A 19,666-nucleotide genomic window follows, 5' to 3' on the forward strand; every position below is an offset into this window, starting at 1 on the left:
GAGCAGACTCGGGGAACAGAGGGAGCTTCTCCGCGGCGTGTTAGAGCGGACACGCAAGCGCGAGATCACAGCGCGACTCAGACACTGACGGAAGCCACGCGCCCTCATCCTGGAACACACCTGCCGAAGAGGCTGGCTGACACAGCGCGCTTCCCTCTGGAGAATAAAACCACAAACGGCTCTCTCTGCAGAACTCTCAGGGGCATGCACTGGAGCTCACAGCTGCAGGAGCCTTTCAGGGTCTTCAGATGCAGCAGATTCATACTTCACAATAAAAATAAATCAATTAAAAAAATGCAAAACCCCCCCCCCAGAAAAGTATTTTAGTCTTATATTTAGACAACGAATTAGTATTATTTCTATTACTTTCTTGCCAAGTAAATATTGCTAATGAGGTGAGTTTGACATTTCAAGATTTGCTAATGGAGTAAGAACATTTTATTTGTCAAGCAACAACAACTTAAAACAAGCTAATATTTACTACTTGAGAGATAAAAAATAAGACTTTAAGGCTCATTACAAGGCTAAAACATTTGTTAAGACCGTTTGTAGTGAGTACACACATTGTGGACCTGAACAAATACTGAAACTGCAGAAATGCAGACTGAACAGCTTAGTGACTCTGTGTCTCTGCTAATGGACTACCCACAATGCCGTTACCTCGCATTCACACACAACACCGCCCCAGCCAATCGGGTGAAGACCCCCCGCGCACCGCTATCTCCAGGGAGACCGTGGGAAATCAGCGTTTGCTTAAACACAGAAGAGGAGACTCATCATAGCTCCGTGAAACAAACAGCCCACAAGATATGCATTCAACCGCTCTGCCTATGCAGGTGGACAGACTGGCAGTATTAGCCTCACGCTTCCTGAAGAATAATGCAGGCACAAAGCACTCTGCCTCTTTCCGAGAAACAATCGCTGTCTGGCAAAGGTCACGGCTAATGGATCGCATTTATATAGTGCCTTTTATCTCAGGTTATTAAAGCATTTTCTAATGAAGTGGTGCAACATCACCTCGGCCACCACCAACACACTGCGCCCACCTGGGTTATATGTGCCAGCCAGTTTATTCTTTTATTTTATTATTACCAAAATGCACAGCTACAGGGACTAGAGTGCTGCATTCCATTGTCCAGCTTCCCACCTCCAGGTGCACAACGCCAAACATAAACAAAAAACATGGCTGACCGTGAAAATCTGGTGCTGTTTAAGTGTATTAACCAGATGAAATGTCCGTATTCTGCACTGACCCAATGGCAGAAATGATCCCAGTAGTTAACTGTGCTCTGGTCCAGTTTCCACATGTTTCTTTGTATTTATTTATTTATTTTTTCCCAAATGACTTTTGTGCAGAGAAGATCATTTTCAGAGATAATTTTCCCTAACCAGCTAACTAATAACATATTTTCACATCAATTTACATACATGTAGAACAGGTTTTACTATGATTGAAAGCTTTATTTTGTTGCCATTTAGTTGATGGTATACTGTTTACAAAGTGTTTACACTGTTGTGCGGCGCAGAGAACTGCTTCTCGTGAAGTCGGTGGGGATTTGCCCCGAGTTTACAAGTAGGAACATCAATGTTCAGTGCCTTTCCATTGCACTTTTCCTAGCAGGAGGTCGATAATCACAACTTCCGAGTTGTCTGGAATGTGGAATTATATTTTATGATCGTGATTATAGACAGGTGTCCAGGATGCCAGGAAACTCTCATGAAGGAAGTGCTGTGGGAAGGACATTGAACACGGTAAGTCAGGTTCCTGCTTTCCCTGCTTTTCTGCTCCCGAGGGTGAAGCCACAAATAAAACCCAGGTCACATCATTTGGAGGGCATCCTGACATTGGGGCTTGGAGTAAATCTGCCCGGCGACTAGCGGAGGACTTGATTAAAGAGGCGTTGATGGTGAATCTGCTCAGATTATGAAGATACTGCAGTCGCTGGATTCATCAGGATTACTGCGGTCACGTTGAGCGATAGGAACATTCTCAAGCGTGCCTCGCTAACTCAATACTCTGCTGGTGATTTGCGATTTCCCCCAATCTGTGTCCCTCTCGAAATCGGCAAGAAAAAGCCTCGAGGCTTTCACACAGACGCAGACCAAACGCATCTTAATCCTCTTCAATTGTGTTTGAGCGAACGCTAAACCGTAATCTCCGAGCAGAATTAAAGGACATTTACAAGACGTGCGCGTCTTTTGATTCATCGCCCTGGCAAATCGTATCACCCAATCAAATTACAGCAGCAGATGGAGAGGTTTTATTACAGAAGGCTGTTGGGGAATTCGTTTTTGCCCGCAGGTCTGTTCTGTAATCGAGTGAAAGGTTGTTCTGGTATTCCGCATTTCGCTATTATAACAGCGTGAAAGGGCAGGGAATGTCCCAGGAACAGGGCTGGCATAGGCAGGGAATGTCCCAGGAACAGGGCTGGCATAGGCAGGGGCAATACCAGCAATTTTCGGCCCTGTGAAAAGATCTCGCACTGGTACCCACCACCACTGAAGTGATGCTGTAGAGTAGTGGCTCTTAAACATTAGTGATTGCCAGGGTCTCAGAGACCACCACGTCACACATTTCATGATGACTGACTGGAACTGCTGGGTGCCGGTCATGCTGCTACACTCTGAGGTAAAGTGACAGTGGAGGTACATTTCTCCCAAATGCTCCCTGAAAGTACAGTAATGTTCTCTTTGGGTACAAATGAGTACATTTTCCAAGCAAAAAAGGTACAAATTAATTATATATTGCTGGCTAGAGGTATAATTGTATGTAGATTACTGCCCCAGTGACAAGCATTTAGGCACTTCAAGCACTTCTGAGGGACCAGCCCCTACCATGGTTGCAGAGGATTGTACTATAGTTTTTCTGCCTCCCAGCTTTGGCCCCTTTGGCTCTGCCTCGTGTGGCAGGGTTGCCGGTTCGATCTGGCCCAGGGTGTGTCAAAGTGTCCCTGAGCAAGACACCTAACCCCCCATTGCTCCTAACGAGCAGGTTGGTGCCTTGCATGGTAGCCAATCGCTGTTGGTGTGTCAGTGTGTGTATGAAAGGGTAAATGAGAAGCATCAATTGTACAGCGCTTTGGATAAAAGTGCGATATAAATGCCAACTATTTACCCCTAGTTTTGAGCACATTCCTCCCCCCTTATGTTGGCAGTGGTCAGGGACAGAGCTCTCTGACAGAGTGAATGAGATCCTGGCTGCTCAGAGTGCCCCCGGATGGTCCCGTGAACACAGACAGCTGCTCCTGCACACCTGCACCTCCTGTGGGGAGCAGGGAGAAGGGGCTCTGGAGGGAGGGGTGGAAATGACTGCATGCGAAAATAAACAGAAAAATAAAAGTCAATGATTCAAAGCCCTCCTGTCACCTTAAGTGCAGAGAGCCAGCTGCGTCTGGGAAAGGGTCCAGCCAGCTGACTCCACACCGAGGAGAATCTGCTCCCGTCATCTGCCAGAACCACGGACGTCTCCACAGACAGGGACGGGGACAGGGGGGTCTGTCATCATCCTTGGCTGTGGTTTCACTTTGCACTTAAGCCCTAGTGAGGCTTCCTCCATTTTAAATCACATCGCATCAGTGTGGCGGGATAAAAAAACGAAAGAAAAAACCCAAAAGATTCACAAACAAGGCCCCGCCTCCTTCCCATCATGCCCTTCAGTGAGGAGTTCAGGCTGGCTCTCCAGCGCTGGGCGAATCTCAATCAGCGCACATAATCGAGCAATTAGAACGTGCAAATAATTAAAGGAGCATCGTTGCCTTTTCTCCTCTCCATTCTCCGCTTCAAAAGCGGTTAATTACTCCTAATCCCCCTGGCTGCAGCCTGTCTGACAGATGCACAGAGACACACCAACAGCCGTCTGAGGACTGAACACTGCGTACCAGTCTCTCTGCTTTAACCCTTTGAGCTGCAACGCTAATTGCTAATATGCCATTACAATGCTCTCACCTCAGCATTCAATCTCTCTGCTTTAACCCTTTGAGCTGCTACGCTAAACGCTAATACGCCATTGGAATGCTCTCATCTGAACTGAGGTGATGTCACAATCACTGCTGGCTACAGAATGCGGTGGAGTTCTAGAATTTGAATTTTTTAAGAACAAACATTCCAAAAAACCTGCTCTTCAGAGGGTTTCATCAGGATGTGGTTGAGGGAGAGTGACAGGACAAACACTGCCAAAACAGCTATTATTCCTGTCAATCATAAGACCAAGAAGAAGAAAAAAACAGAAAAAAACCCCCAGTTAATTGGGCTCCACTGCATCTGTGTTACAGCTAGAAGAGGAGAGGACCACGGCCGGGAATGCTAACTCAGTCCTGGTAGCTGAGGGTGAGGATAGCAAGACTAGTGGAAATTTATTAAATTAAGGGGGGGGGGGGGGGGTTAAAGAGAGGGGGGTCATCAAAAGAAATGTCCGCATTGCGATGCTCCACAAGCTCAATAATTCACTCGGTGGCAGATGGTGTGTTTGAGAGCAAAGCAGATTATTCACGCTCTCTTCTCTTTATTTCCTGAAACAGGAAGCCAGTGGAGAGAGAGAGGGAGAGAGAAGAGGGCAGAACGAGAGGGGTTGTGAGGGGGGGGGGTGCTGTATCCCCCTGGAAAAGCGCTGCAAGTCTCTGACAATCAGCCCCCGCCCTCTGAGAGGGAGGCTGGCGTGGTGAGCAATCATCGCTCAATGGGATATCATCATCGGCGTTTTTACGCTATTAGGCTGATGCTGCAATCAAAGAACCGAACGCAATCAGTGGCCCGATTTCACCACCATTCCCCATTTCCTCCTCACAGTGCAACCCTGGACCCGTAGAGTCGCAACCCAGGACCCGTAGAGTCGCAACCCAGGACCCGTAGTCGCAACCCAGGACCCGTAGAGTTGCAACCCAGGACCCGTAGAGTCGCAACCCAGGACCCGTAGAGTCGCAACCCAGGACCCGTAGAGTCCCAACCCAGGACCCGTAGAATCCCAACCCAGGACCCGTAGAGTCACAACCCAGGACCCGTAGAGTCCCAACCCAGGACCCGTAGAGTCATTTTACATTTTACATTTTAGTCATTTGGCAGACGCTTTTAATCCAAAGCGACTTACAAGTGCAAGCGACTTACAAGTGCAGTACAAGTTACAAGAGTCATAACCAGGACCAGTAGAGTCACAACCAGGACCCGTAGAGTCACAACCAGGACCCGTAGAGTCACAACGTCATCCCGCTCTCTCTGGCTGTAATGGCGTTCCGTGGATGATGCAGAGATTAGGATCAGAGATGTCAGGATCGGCCGAGCCCGGGCCTGGAATCCATCATGCTCAGTTTATTAACCTGGCTGACCTTCTCAACTCCTATAGTTCACAAACCCGTCCCTCTAACACCCCCACGTCTGTCAGCTCGACAGCCCGCACACAGCCTTCACACTGTCAGTTTAACAGGCCAGCCCCCCCCCCCTCCCCTCCCCCTCCGCATCAGACACTCCCACCGTAAAGGTTACCACTTTCACACAAACACATTACAATCTAATATAACAACAGACCTGCGTCTCAGAATGCCATCTGTCATGTTTACACTTTGCAGCAGGGAAGGGAAGCGCCGCTTCAACAATCGACAGAGGAAATATGGCCTGAGACATTCGCGGCTCGCGCATCTGCTTTGAATGAGGGCTGGCATGAATTCCCCGCCGCAAACACCAACCGCACGCCCTCGCCGGCTCCAGCAGAACTCACTCAAAATGATCCTGGCTCAGATTCAACAGGAAATTTATGAGGTATTTTCAATGTGAAGTATGATTTATAGTAATGGATAAAGACATGCTATATGCTCTCCATATGCACTCTTGCATATTTTTCAAAAAGACTACACCCTTACATAAGAGAGAAGCAGTACATATTAACCAGATCTGTTTGAGACTCGATACCAGACAACCCAACAGAAATGAAACTAGCGTTTCAATGGCTGAAATTGCATCTGGAAGTGACACATGCTGTAACTAAATATCCCAAACAGTCAGAAAGTTATTCTGACCGAAACCGGAAACGCAATCTTCGACGCCGCAGCGTTCTGAAAGGAAGCGTATTTAAAGGCCCTTCCTTACCTTCACGTTGTCTTCGATTTCATCGAAGATGTCGTACTCTTCATCCAGACTGTCCCCAGGGCTCAGCAGACAGAGGCCTGGCCCATCGTCCAGGATGTCCTCTGTGAAATCACACCGGATATTAGGGCCCCGTTCTGTCACCCGGGAAAACCATTTCACTCACAACCGACTACAAATCAACACATTCAGCACCAATGTGGCCTTCACACCACCATCCTAAAAACAAGCCATGAGCAACTCCCAAACTGTTTGTAAAAAATTAATAAGGAGCTTAGTACAGGAGGTGGAAGAGGATTATAAATAGGAGGATTATGTCAGTGTAGAAAGCGAAAGCATGAGCAGTCAACCTTGAATCTTTTGGTGCACTCAATAAGTCACACTGATACTGTTGCATCCTAAAAAACACTGAAGCGCCTCTGTCCTAATACATAAACATCAATTTTATTTCACACTGACACTCCTGTATCCCAATTCAAACCCCTAAACCAGATTTCACACTGATACTCCTCACAGCTCAGTCCTGGTCCTGACTGCGACTGTGATTCTCAGCCTCGCTCTGGGAGAAGATGGCTGATTGAGATTAAGACTCGCCCTGGCTCTAGGAGAAGATGGCTGATTGAGACTAAGACTCGCCCTGGCTCTGGGAGAAGATGGCTGATTGAGACTAAGACTTGCCCTGGCTCTGGGAGAAGATGGCTGATTGAGATTAAGACTCGCCCTGGCTCTGGGAGAGGATGGCTGATTGAGACTAAGACTCGCCCTGGCTCTGGGAGAAGATGGCTGATTGAGACTAAGACTCGCCCTGGCTCTGGGAGAAGATGGCTGATTGAGACCAAGACTCGCCCTGGCTTTGGGAGAAGATGGCTGATTGAGACTAAGACTCGCCCTGGCTCTGGGAGAGGATGGCTGATTGAGATTAAGACTCGCCCTGGCTCTGGGAGAAGATGGCTGATTGAGACTAAGACTCGCCCTGGCTCTGGGAGAGGATGGCTGATTGAGACTAAGACTCACCCTGGCTCTGGGAGAAGATGGCTGATTGAGATTAAGACTCGCCCTGGCTCTGGGAGAAGATGGCTGATTGAGACTAAGACTCGACCTGGCTCTGGGAGAAGATGGCTGATTGAGACTAAGACTCACCCTGGCTCTGGGAGAAGATGTCGGTGTAGAGCTCGTCTTCACCGTGGGAGCGGCGGGGGGGCAGGTAACAGAGCTGGTGGCGGTCCATGGGGGGCAGGGTGCTGACAGTCAGGCCCAGGGAATTCTGGGAAAACGCCACCTTCATGTCGGAGAAGTTCAGTGTGCTCCCCTCCTTCCCGTTCAGCTGGAGAATCTCGTCTCCCGCGTTCAGCCCTGCAACACATTTCCGCCATGGTTATCGCCCAGAAACACACTCCTGCTTCACCTCAGTAGCTAACTCCCTCACCTACAGATTCAACTGAGCAAAATACAGAAGTAGGTAAAGGACAGTATCAGAACGATCACTGATAAAGGGAAGCTTGTTTCATGAACTCTCTCAATACTAATGGGCATGTAAAGATTCTTGTATCTCCCCCTAGTCAAATCAATAAAGTAATTCCCAAACTACAGGGCTGTGATAAAGGCCAACAGACAGAACGTGTGTCCGAGTTTGCTGAGCTCTCCCTTCTTCCATGAGCCTCGAGGTGTGACCCAGTTGTTTCAGAGCAGAGGCAGGACAGGAAGTGTTGGAACACGGCTGGCTCCTATTGGACGGCACACCTCAGCCCGTCTGTCCCTATTGGATGTCACAACACACCGGCTGTCCCTATTGGATGTCACACCACATCGGCTGCCCCTATTGGATGGCACACCGCAGCCCGTCTGTCCCTATTGGATGTCACACCACACCAGCTGTCCCTATTGGGCGGCTCACAACACCAGCTGTCCCTATTGGGCAGCAGACCTCAGCCAGTAAGGCCTAAGAAGTCCTCACAAGCCCTGAAACAAACAAGTACGAGCACAGAATTTATATGACGTATTATGAGATGTTCTCAAATTAAAAATGAATATGGCATTAGATTCCCCCCTTCCCCTTAAAAACGACATGCATATAAATTGCAAACAGAGGTGAATTATTGAGACCCACAGGCCCTCCAACGGCATTTGGGCTTCTCACTGCTCAGTGTGACCACAAGGCCTGTTTTTACAGCACCGTTCTTTTGGAGAGATGCCCCCCCCCCCACCATCCCACCCCCCAGGTCACCACAGACATTTGCAGGGCAGCATAATAAATCGGCTGCAGTGAATTTACATTTCCAATTCTTGAAAACTTACAATTCCCCCTCACATTAAATTACATATTCCTCCCTGTGTGAGAGAAACTCCCCACAGAATATACAGCATCTCAATAAATACTGTAGAAAGGACACAACTGAGTTGACCAGGATGGCCTGCATCTGCAAATATATGTCAGATAAGAATGGCGGCCATTTTATTGCTGAGCCTGTCACTGTGGCCATAGCATGGCACAAGCCATACAGGGACATTAACGGAGGGCGACTTGTGTAAGAAACAGCAGTGATACCTTTAGCGAAGGCTAGTCCCCCCGCCTTCACTTCTGTGATATAGAGCTGCTGCACACCATCCTCCTCCAACACTGAGATGGAGAAACCTGTAGGAGAGAGAGAGTAAGAGTAAGTGAGGGGAGAGAGAGGAGAGAGAGAGCGAGGAATTGTGAGGGAACAATGGTTAAATAAAATGAAAAAAGGAGAAGGATGAGGGGTAGATAGAACCAGAAAGAAGGAAGTAATGGAGAAAGTAATTGAGAGGAAGAGTGAAGAAGGAGAGAGAAAGAGAGAGAAGACCCATTCGAGTATGTTCAGAACTGTGGCTCTGTAACAGCTAGAGCAACCACCCAGCCTTAAATACAGATCATAGCCACAATCCAGCCTTAAATACAGATCATAGCCACAACCCAGCCTTAAATACAGATCAGAGCAGCAACCCAGCCTTAAATACAGATCAGAGCAGCAACCCAGCCTTAAATACAGATCAAAGCAGCAACCCAGCCTTAAATACAGATCAGAAAATGCACAGTGTCAGGTCAGCCACACAGAGAGAGCTTTTCAAAGGTAATATAAGAGTAGGACTGAATTCACCATGATAAATGAATTCAGATGCCATAGGATGTTTCAGAGACTGAATAATCTTACGCTTCCGTTCAATTTCTTCCCCTGCCACCAGAGCCAAATATTCAAACAAATCCTTACCGTAACCAATCGAGCAGGATTCATCACGGTCAAACCGAACCAGCTTAGTCACCTTGGAGCAAATCTCGATCTCTTTGTAGAGCTGTGAAGAGATTAAATATTGATTAAACTCATTATCTATTGAAACAGTGCGATAAGAAGCCATAACTCATTCAGATTAGGGAATGTGGGCTACAGGAAATATAAATTTTAAGGTTTTAAGCATCGAAGTAGTGGAAGGATTCAGCAAAGACCTTCATGCTATATGTATGTGCCAAAGAAAAAAAGAAAAGTGTGGTTTTCTTTTGTAAAAAAGATTGTTTTCCATTATAGAGACAAAACAAATGACACAGGGCATTCTCTAAATACATATATATATATACATATATACATATATATATATATATATCACGAGAAGACAGATGAAAATGCTGATCTAGGTAAACACACAGCTCCATTAATAATTCATGAAGTAGACTTTCAGGAGATCCCTGTGGATTTCACACCCGTTGCATTGTACACGCAAGAACCAAATTCTTCATGCGCAAGGTTGGACTCGACGGTCTCCTTTCTCCTAATGGTAAACAGCTTGAGAATTTGAACAGGAAAAGCACAACTTGTTTGTCGCACATGGGAATATCAGCAAAAGCCTTAAAGCCCTACCGTCTCCGGGTAGGGGAACAACACTGCACTCACCAAATCACACAGGTCCTCTTCCGGTTTGGGCACGTAGAACTGCACTTGGTTGTCGATGAAAAACTTCAGACGCAGGTAATGCTTGGCGAGGTCCAGGTGATGAGCCTGCAGGGGTTTGAGGAAGATCACTTTTAGAAAGATTTACTGATTTTTTTCAGCATTGTATTGGAATTAAAATCCGTATTTTATGGAGTATCAGTATAGCAAGGAGAAAATCATATTTATTTTAGGAAGCCATTATATTTTTATGCTTGATGCGTTTATGCAGTTTGGTGAGTAGAAACTGAAATTGCATGTTTTAAAGTAAAACAGAATGACACATTGTTAGAAGGTAAAAAAAAAACCTCTGAAGTTAAGGCACATGCAGCACTATATTGTCCCATACAGGGCTGAAGGGCTGCTGTATTAAGTATACATAGATAACTAATATGAAGTATCGAAATGTATTAATGCACTAGCCCAGAAAATCATATATCCAGAAAATCACTATTAATAACAGGATTGACACAGTCAAGTGATTCATTAGTTGAACAAAGCTATATTTGTTATTTTTTCTTTTCTTCAAAAATAACACATCAGATCTGGCAGACTCTTGTGATCAGAAAGTTAAGGTGGGAGGGGGGTGATCAAACAGAAACAGAACAGACGCACTGCAGAAAAGTTTTTAGTTTTGTAATAAGATCTTCTCTTTTTCTCTGAAGTAGAAAATATTAGCTTGTTTTAAGTTACTCTCTACTTGAAAACTGAATTTATCCTATTCCATGAACAGTTTTGAGTCTTGAAATTAGATTTGCTTGACAAGTGAAATTTTCTTAATCCATTGACAAATCTTGAAATTAGTCACCTCACCTGTCTCATTGGCAATAATTTAGCATAATGAAAAGAAGTAAGATTTTAAGTCAATCATTGGTCAGATTAGGCTTCAGAAACAAGGTGTTTGGGATCTTTAGCCAATCACAGCCCTTCAGGCATGGAGATTGAGACCTCCAATCTTAACCTTCACTATGGTGTAAAAATAAATGTGAGTCATGTTCATGACAAATGATTACTGTGGGTTACATACAATTGTGAGGGAGTGTACATAAAACTAATCAGTGTATTACTGAATATCAATTTTAACATATCTTTTCCTAGATGCCAAGATGGCTGGTTGAATGTCAGCCCCCTTTCATTAGCTGATGTGAGATTTGTTTTGGAAGATGGGAGATTTGTTTCATTTTTGCAACAAAAGACATCTGAGATAATGATCTTTTTTTCCCGCAGCCAAAAGTTGTATTAAGTGGGAACAAAAACAGCAGGAGGATTCAGCCCAAACTGTGTTAGCAGAGCCAAATTATAACTGTCTCCCTCCCTGGTCTCTGTAAACCCAGAGCTGCAGAACTGGAAGCCATTTGCTGGTAGTTTGAGAAACCTAAAAATAGCATGTCCTCAGGTCTACTGGACAGAGTGTACAAATTCAACAGGAAGTTGATGTCATTTTATTTTAGTTTAGTTTCAGTGTGGGCTTTCTTGGGGGGAGGGACACTGTGAACCTGGGGTAACAGGTAAAGGGGGGAGGACAGAGAGTAATGTGTCACTTCTGAATTTAGAGATCCGGTAGAAAAAAAAAAAACAAGGGAAAAGAGTAACTGCCATTTCGTCTGTATTAGTTACAGTGAGTCACTTCCTTATCCCAGAAGCCCGTGAATCAAGCGAGGTGAGATGGTGCACAGGGGGGGTGGGGGTGGGGGGGGGAGTTGTTCCAGCCGGAGGGATTGGGAATCGCAAGAGAACCAAGGAGCACAATCCACCATGAATCAAGTCATAAAAACGTGATGAGTTTTCCAACCCATGAACGGCTATACCGAATCCCCCTAGACCCGGCCGCCGCCGTTTCATTTAGAGAAGGCGGAACATTATTATGTTGAGAGTAACACCACATAATTAAGTAAACTTCGACAGAATTAACAAACTTCATGAACATTTTTTTTTTAAAAGAAAGAAAAAGGATTGTGTGAATGATGTACCCACGTCTCTGTGGGCAGAGTGAGGATGAGAACTTTCTAGAAGCTCCTTACACAACATTAGTTATTTACAGATGCTTTTATCCAAAGCGACTTACAGTTAAACTAAGCAGGAGACAATCCCCCCAGAAGCAATGTGGGGTTAAGGGCCTTGCTCAAGGGCCCAACAGCTGTGCAGATTTTATCGTGGTGGTACCAGTTGCGTACCTCAGCCACTAGGCTACAGGCAACTCACCTTGCAGACGGTCTCCAGGGTGTCGAGGGCCGACTCTCCGGGCTGGATGGTGGCCAGCACGGGCTGGTCGTTCGGCAAGCAGACCCACGAAGGCGTGAGGTGCTCAGGAACCCAAATGTCGCTGTCTGCGTTGTGCTGGGGAATGCTTTTCAGGGTACCCTCCTTCTCCTTCTGCAAAAAGAAAACAACAAAGCCATGAGTCTTTGAATTCATCCCATCTGCAGCCAAAGAGACTACTAACATTTCCCATTAAATTACATGTGCAAAAAAAAAAAAACATGCATTTTTGCCTTTAATTACTTTCTGAGCAATTTAGGACAAAACAAAAGTGTAAGACAAAAGAAAAGGAAGAGATGCATCTGATTACAGCCAATCACAGCTGCACACAGACTTGACCAGAGCATTGGTTGAGTGTGAAGGCGTTGTTGCGTTCCCTGCTGTGATAACCGCTAAACTGATGACTGTCGTCTGGATGTAATCAGCTCTCCAGGAGCGCCGCGTTTATAACGACGATCAGCCAGCGCTTCAGTCAGACCGTCAGTAACCGCCAGTTAGACTCCTCGGTCACGTCACCCTGTCTGTGGCCGTTATTCCCTCTCCGTCCTCGACCGTGACCGTCTATCGACCGCCGTCTCCCCCGCCCCCACAGCCGTCTGGCCTGGTCTGAGAATGCTCCGCTGACAGCAGTGCCTGAGGAGCCGGTCTGTACCACGGCCACACTGACAGACAGACAGACAGACCGCTGGATTAACATGCACCTCCAGCCCCATCCGTCTCCTTTACCCACCCGTAATGCCCACACAGGAAGCCAGGAAGTGGAGGCCCCCCATTTCCTGTGCCTGGTTCCCTCCTGCACCAGGGGCCCTGACCCCCCTCCCACCCGCCCACGTACACACACCCATACCCCCCTCAGGGAGGTCCGGTTGTGTGAATTCAGCAGGGAGTTTGGCGGTTTTCGACGCACTGGGAGGATGTTGGTCGTACTCCCAGTGGAATAACCCGTACAGGCCCTGAGGCGACGGCGTTGTCCGGGGTTGGGTGGCGGAGCGGAACGTTCTGGCTCACCGCGCTCTCCCTGGCAGCGTTCTCCAGCATGCCGTCCGGGCTCTTCTTCACAGGCTCTTCTCCGTCGATGAACACCTGAGAGAGAAGGAGCAGACGCCGACCCATTTATCATTCAAAACATAACTGGCACGAGAATGCGAATCACAGATCACACGGCGTCCAATTTTGTAATGTTTTTGGCAATTAGTGTTCATCTACATTTTTTTTCTCCCCCATTTGGAAAGCTAATTTGTGAGACTCACAAGCCAGAGGGGTCACCATTTAAAATAATAAAAAACCCATTTCACAGCAATGTCTGTGTATGAAAGCATACATGTACATCAGCTGATATATTGTGAAGTGTTACTATATATTTTAAGGTCTTGATGATACATTGTATTTCAATGTACTGAAGCACATTCCATGTCCATGGAATTTGACAAAAGGCAATTTCTATACATGACGGTTCGCTACTATGGTGCATATTGTGTTCCGAGTAATACAATACTGTGATCTTATAGCAGGCTAGAGTAACAATAGGGGCAATGCTGACCTGGTTAATGCTGGGGAGAGGGAGAGATGCTGACCTGGTGAATGCTGGGGAGAGGGAGAGATGCTGACCTGGTTAATGCTGGTTATAGGGGTATAGTGGTGATGCTGACCTGGTTAATGCTGGTTATAGGGGTATGTAGTGATGCTGACCTGGTTAATGCTGGTTATAGGGGTATAGGGGTGATGCTGACCTGGTTAATGCTGGGTATAGGGGTGACGCTGACCTGGTTAATGCTGGGCCGGCCCTTGGTCTTCTTCTTGGAGGTGGTGTCCAGACCCCAGAGGGAGGAGAAGCGGCTCTTGCGCTTGCTGGAGGAGCGGGACATGGCCTGTGTGCGCCTCCTCACTCCGCTCTCCGTACGAGCTGCAACCTGCACCAATCACACGCCACCATCAGACACGGATGTGTGCACACACACACACACACACACATACAGTACGCACACACACACACACACATACAGTATGCGCACACACACACACACACACACACACACACACACACACACACACACAGTATTTATATATGCATGTGCTCACACAGACACTTATGTGTGCAAACACACACATACACAGACACACACACACACATACATACACACACAAACTTGGCACACACACAAGCTTATACAAACACACACACAGTATTCAGATATGCATGTGCGCACACACGCACATACACATACAGGCCTCATGATACACTCGAGACTTTAACACGCTGGCATTAGATGGTTGTAGTACCACTGGCTGCAGATAATGCAGAGAAAGTTTTATAAACTTTCCCACCAACACCAAGAGAGACTCAGCATTACAAACCAGGCCAGCTTAGCTCCTTAGCTCCAGAGCGCCAAACCAGACACCCAAATCCAGTCCAAGTACTGCAAACTAGACCAACAGACACCCCCAAGAACCAAAGTAATAAATCACAGACAGGCAGACACAAGGAGAAAGTCTCAGTATTTCAAACTGGACAAGCAAGAAAGCTAGAAATGTGGTTATATAACCTGACCTCGCAGATACCCAAGATCACAGGCCATATGAGCAGACATCCACAGGGACAAACTGACACAAGGGAGCCCAGCAGAGACTGAGAGGGAGAGCGTATCTCAGCCAGACAATCACACATATGACAAGTCACAGAAGTACAGCTTCACACACACATACACATAGACACACACACACACACACACATCCAAAGAGACAAACTAACAGAAGTGGGCCTAGCAGGGACTGAGAGAGAGAGAGAGCGTATCTCAGACAGACAATCACACATATGACAAGTCACAGAAGTACAGCTTCACACACACATGCACATATGCACGCATACACACATAGGAATGCACACACAAACTTCTTCCTCTGGCATTCGTCTTATAGCTCTTTCAGAAATACTTTTGTGAAGGTTCTAAAATAAATTCTCTCGAGCACAAGTTCAACTTTTGACTTTTTTCACATCGCTCCACTCTGTTCTTTTCCCTCTTTATTTTCTCCTCTTTTAAATCGCGGCCTCACAGATGTTTTCAGAAGGAGAGAGAGGGAGAGAGAGACAGAGACAGATAGAGAGGAAGAGGAAGAGAGAGAGAGAGACAGAGAAAGAGACAGAGACAGAGAGAGGTGGAGAGAGGAAGAGAGAGAGGTGGAGAGAGAGCGGGGAGAAGAGTGAAGCTCCCTTTGAAGGAGCCTGTTGAAGGAGGAGCAGTACGTGGGATCGACCCCCCCTCCCCCCCTCCCTCCTGCTGTCAGGCGCCCCGACGCCCACCCAGGCCCAGACTCGCGTGGGAGAGCAGGCACAGGAAGCGCAGCGATACGCCAAATCAGCGCCCAAATTAAAGCTCCTCTCGGCCCGCTCTCTTCTCATCACTCCTCCTTTTCTTCCCAGTCAGAAAATGCCATCATCGCCTTCCCTGCTGCGAAGGCTGCCTTCTCAAAGATATGAAGAGAGAACGTCTCTGTCGAAGAAAACGTCTCCGCTCCCCTCCCCCAGACCCCATCGCCCCCCCCCCCCCACACTCACTATCCTGGGCTAGCAGAGGCAGCCGTGACGGGCGGGGTTATGGAACTCCTGTCAGCCGGTAATGGAGCTAATGTCAGAGGGGTATTCATGCTCAAACCTGGCCAAGGCAGAATGCTCTTAATGCAAAATCTCTCTGACTGAGTGGACGAGCCCAGTCGTGCATGCACCGCTGTACAATAGATCTGTGAAAAAGGGCATGTTGCCCTATTAATAACGTCAGATGGGTCTTTAGAAATATTATGTTACATACCCGGTGATATACAAGTAAGCTGATGAGCTGGTTGGTGCCTTGCATGGCAGCCAATCGCCGATGGTGTGTGTGTGTGTGTGTGTGTGTGTGTGTGTGTGTGTGTGTGTGTGTGTGTGTGTGTGTGTGTGTGTGTGTGTGTGTGTGTGTGTGTGTGTGTGTGTGTGTGTGTGTGTGTGTGTGTGTGTGTGTGTGTGTGTGTGTGTGTGTGTGTGTGAATGGGCGAATTAGAAGCATTAATTCTACTGTTAATTGTTCACAGAGGACTGTTTACCCAAACCATTTTTCATCTTCAAAAGCAAAGAGAGTTCTACATAAATGTGGTTTGTATAAAATAGTGTCTGGGTGATATATCACATGCGTTCAGATAACTTCACCCTTGCATAACATAGCCTAGCTGTCTAATATTAGACCACCTCCAGCGGTCTCTCTCCACTGTGTTTGGGTAGGAACGGCTCACCCATTGGGGGGAAAAACCTTTCCCTGCCAGACCGAGGATGTAAAGCCAAGGTGCTATCAAAACGCGCTCTCTCCTGTTAGCGTGAAATACTCCCGCTCAAAACACAATCTCTCCTGTTAGCGTGAAATACTCCCGCTCAAAACACAATCTCTCCGGTTAGTGAGAAAAACTCCTGCTCAAAACACAATCTCTCCGGTTAGCGAGAAAAACTCTCACTCAAAGCGCGATCTCTCGTGTTAGCGTGAAATACTCCCGTTCTCTCTGTGGGGTCTCCCCCCCGCACAGCGCGCATGAGAACACAGCCACAAAGACGACATGGCGAGAAAGGAGCAAACGGACCGGAATAACGCCAACGGGCCCAGCACGCGATGGAGGGGTAGAGAGGAGAAGGAGAAGAGAACGTCAGACAATGTAAACGAGGATAAGAGGCCATTCAGCCTGTGTGGACCCCCCGTGTAAGTAAGCACGAGGGCTGTGTTTCTCAGTGGAGGGATGGGAGGGTTAAATGGTAAACGGCTGGCATTTTATATATTATCCAAAACCCTGTACAATCGATGCTTCCCATTCACCCATTCATACACACTCGGGGGATCGAACTGGCAACCCTCCGACAGGGCAGGAGGAGCAGCCACTCACCAGCGCGTGGAAGGAGGACACGGAGAAGATGCCCAGCCGCCCCATTGCCAGCTTGGAGGGGCGCGAGGCAAAGGCCAGCAGGCGTTTGGGGTTGGGCAGCTCGCCGCCCTGCAGGCTGGCCAGGTAACAGCGGAACCGAAACAGGTCCATGTGGAACTGCTCCAGGTTCTGTTCCCACAGGAAGATCTGAGAGAGGGGGGGGGAGAGAGAGATATTTATATAACACTTATATAACATATATATTTATATAATTGAGATAAAACATACATTTATTTTTCATGCCAATAAAGCCAATTGAAAGGGAGAGGGAGAGGGAGAGAAAGACAGAGAGGCAAAAGGTGAGAGAGAATTTGAATTAAAAAAACAACTTTGATTAAAATGGCCTTCCTTGGTATAAGTCGCATAGTTAAAATAAATATGTTCAGGAAAGGAAATTACATTAACCTACAGTAAAACAAGACCCTACACTCCTAAACAAAAATACATAAATAAGTGAGAGCAAGGAATTATATGTAACCTATGTCATGTTTTTATGCAAGGCTTTGGCAATATTTACTGTTTGTATTTCATGCCAATAAAGCACACTGAAATGAATTGAAAGTGGGAGAGAGAGGAGAAAGAGCGAAAGAGAATTACAGAGGGTAGAGAGAAACAGACACACAGGCAGATCCGTTTGCTTTTTGAACGCGCATCAAAGAGCTGTGGGAGAGGTGAGGCTGCCAAAAGTGATATCACAGGCCTGGTGAGGGGGGGGGGGGGGGGGGGGGTCGGAGGGGGGAGACAATGCTCTTTGTCTGGGGGCCCCCTGGAGCTCAGAGAGGGAGGGGGCCGGTCGTGTTTCGGCCCCGGAGCTGTGCGTTAACGGGACACGGTGGTTACTCAGCGAGCCTCCTCGGCCTCCCAGACAGGGCCCGGGCACGTCACCCGCAGACACCGGGGGTGAGAGAGCACCGCCAGAGAGGGCTGTCCGTCTGCCAAACGTCTAAAAGCGGCACACAATAGCCCCTGCATTCCTCTGGCATTCACCGAGCCCGGGCCCTTCTTCAGCGCTTCCAGAAGCTTCCGCGCTCTCCATTCATCCGCGCACAATGCCGAAACCTGACACGGCTCGAAGCAGGGCCTCGGCCCGCCCCTACCTACTGCCTACCGACCGGCACAAAAGGCAACCCAATCTCCCACCCTTCTCCTGTAAACAGTCATTACCCAGAACACAAGCCCTGCAGGTAATTACGCTAAAAACTGCCATTAAAAGCTCCAAGGAGTCGGAAAAAAGCAAGAGCGGGGGTTTAAGAGATGGGGCTGGGTTTCCCACCCTTCTCCTTCACCGTGAGAGCAGGCCCAGCGAGACGGTTCAGCTCTGTGCTGTATGCGGGTGATATACCGTAGCCCCTGACATCCTGTGGAACAGCGGTAACTAACCATGTTCCTGGAGAACCTGTTTTCATTTCAACCATAAATTTGCATGCCAGATTCTACTGATTATCAGTTTAACAAGATCTCTCACTGTGGAATGAGGTATACTTTGTCAGGGGTGGAGTGAAAACCTACAGGACAGTAGATCTCTTGGAACATAACTTTCCCTATAGAATCCCCTCTGTCACAAGTCAAAATCTCTGCGCTACAGCCATGAGTGAAGAACAGCACTATAGAAACATATGGAGAGCTCCACGATATTATGTCCAAAATAGGACAGAAAGAAGCTCACATATTCACTTTCTATTCAGACACAAATCTAATTTATTCAACTATAGGTGTTGACGGAGAAGGTCCAGGCACGGTTGAAACGTCAATCAGCCCCCAGAGTGTCGGAGACTAGTTCTTCATGGGCGGGGACGGTACCTGCTCCAGGATGGTCTTCCTCTTCTTGGCGTCGGTGACGGCGGACAGCTGCATCTCGCCCATCTTCTTCATCTTCTCGTCCATGTCGATCTTCTGCTCCAGCTTCCTGAGCTCGGCCCGGAGCAGCCTGAGCGTGTCCTCGCGGTGGTGTTGCCGGGCGACGGCGGCCGCGCAGGCCGAGTGGATCGCCGTGATCCAGTTCTCCAGCTCCGTCTGGCTGGAGGTCTGCAGGGGGGCAGGGGTCAGGGGTCAGAGGGCACCGGGGAACAGGCGGCACTCGCCGATCGACGGTGGCCTAACGGTCGTTTGTATGGATTGTTTTTATTGGAAAGACCAATCCACTACTCTGGAGCAATTAACACAGCTATTAGACTGGCTATAGGTGGTGAACATAGGTGATAAAAGCCCCATCCCGGCCAAGAATTATAACTACGACTATAACTGTAACGATGTGACCATCCGAACAGACGAACGATACGTTTCCGGAAATAGTCTCCTGGCTATGTCATCTGCCATTTTTCACGTGACGACCTGTCAATTCGGATGGATTGGCTATCAGTGTTTTATCGTTTATGCAGCTGGAGAAAATAGCCCCGAAAATGATCCCATAGATATCATTTGTCACTGTCATCGTTATAGTTGTGATGTGGACTCCGCTT

The 19,666-nt window shown here is 47.6% G+C and overlaps 1 protein-coding gene across 3 annotated transcripts in view; it reads right to left on the bottom strand.

Annotated features, from left to right (window-relative positions):
- LOC133108198 (rho guanine nucleotide exchange factor TIAM1-like) overlaps positions 1-19,666 on the bottom strand; it is an 82,758-nt gene that overhangs the window by 19,670 nt on the left and 43,422 nt on the right. Inside the window, exons 5-15 of one of the 3 annotated variants that reach the window (XM_061217652.1) lie at positions 19,008-19,232; positions 17,169-17,354; positions 14,036-14,182; positions 13,281-13,355; positions 12,216-12,386; positions 9,978-10,082; positions 9,303-9,384; positions 8,618-8,704; positions 7,213-7,425; positions 6,076-6,176; positions 821-822 (exon numbers count right to left, since the gene is read on the bottom strand). In XM_061217652.1, coding sequence (XP_061073636.1) covers positions 821-822; positions 6,076-6,176; positions 7,213-7,425; positions 8,618-8,704; positions 9,303-9,384; positions 9,978-10,082; positions 12,216-12,386; positions 13,281-13,355; positions 14,036-14,182; positions 17,169-17,354; positions 19,008-19,232 — 1,394 coding nt within the window. Of the gene's footprint in view, positions 1-820; positions 823-6,075; positions 6,177-7,212; positions 7,426-8,617; positions 8,705-9,302; positions 9,385-9,977; positions 10,083-12,215; positions 12,387-13,280; positions 13,356-13,812; positions 13,820-14,035; positions 14,183-17,168; positions 17,355-19,007; positions 19,233-19,666 lie in introns of those variants that run through there. The other 2 variants (XM_061217647.1, XM_061217648.1) reach the window with 2 other exon arrangements.

The sequence above is a fragment of the Conger conger genome, chromosome 13, assembly GCF_963514075.1.
Source record: "Conger conger chromosome 13, fConCon1.1, whole genome shotgun sequence".
Taxonomy (NCBI): Eukaryota; Metazoa; Chordata; class Actinopteri; order Anguilliformes; family Congridae; genus Conger; species Conger conger.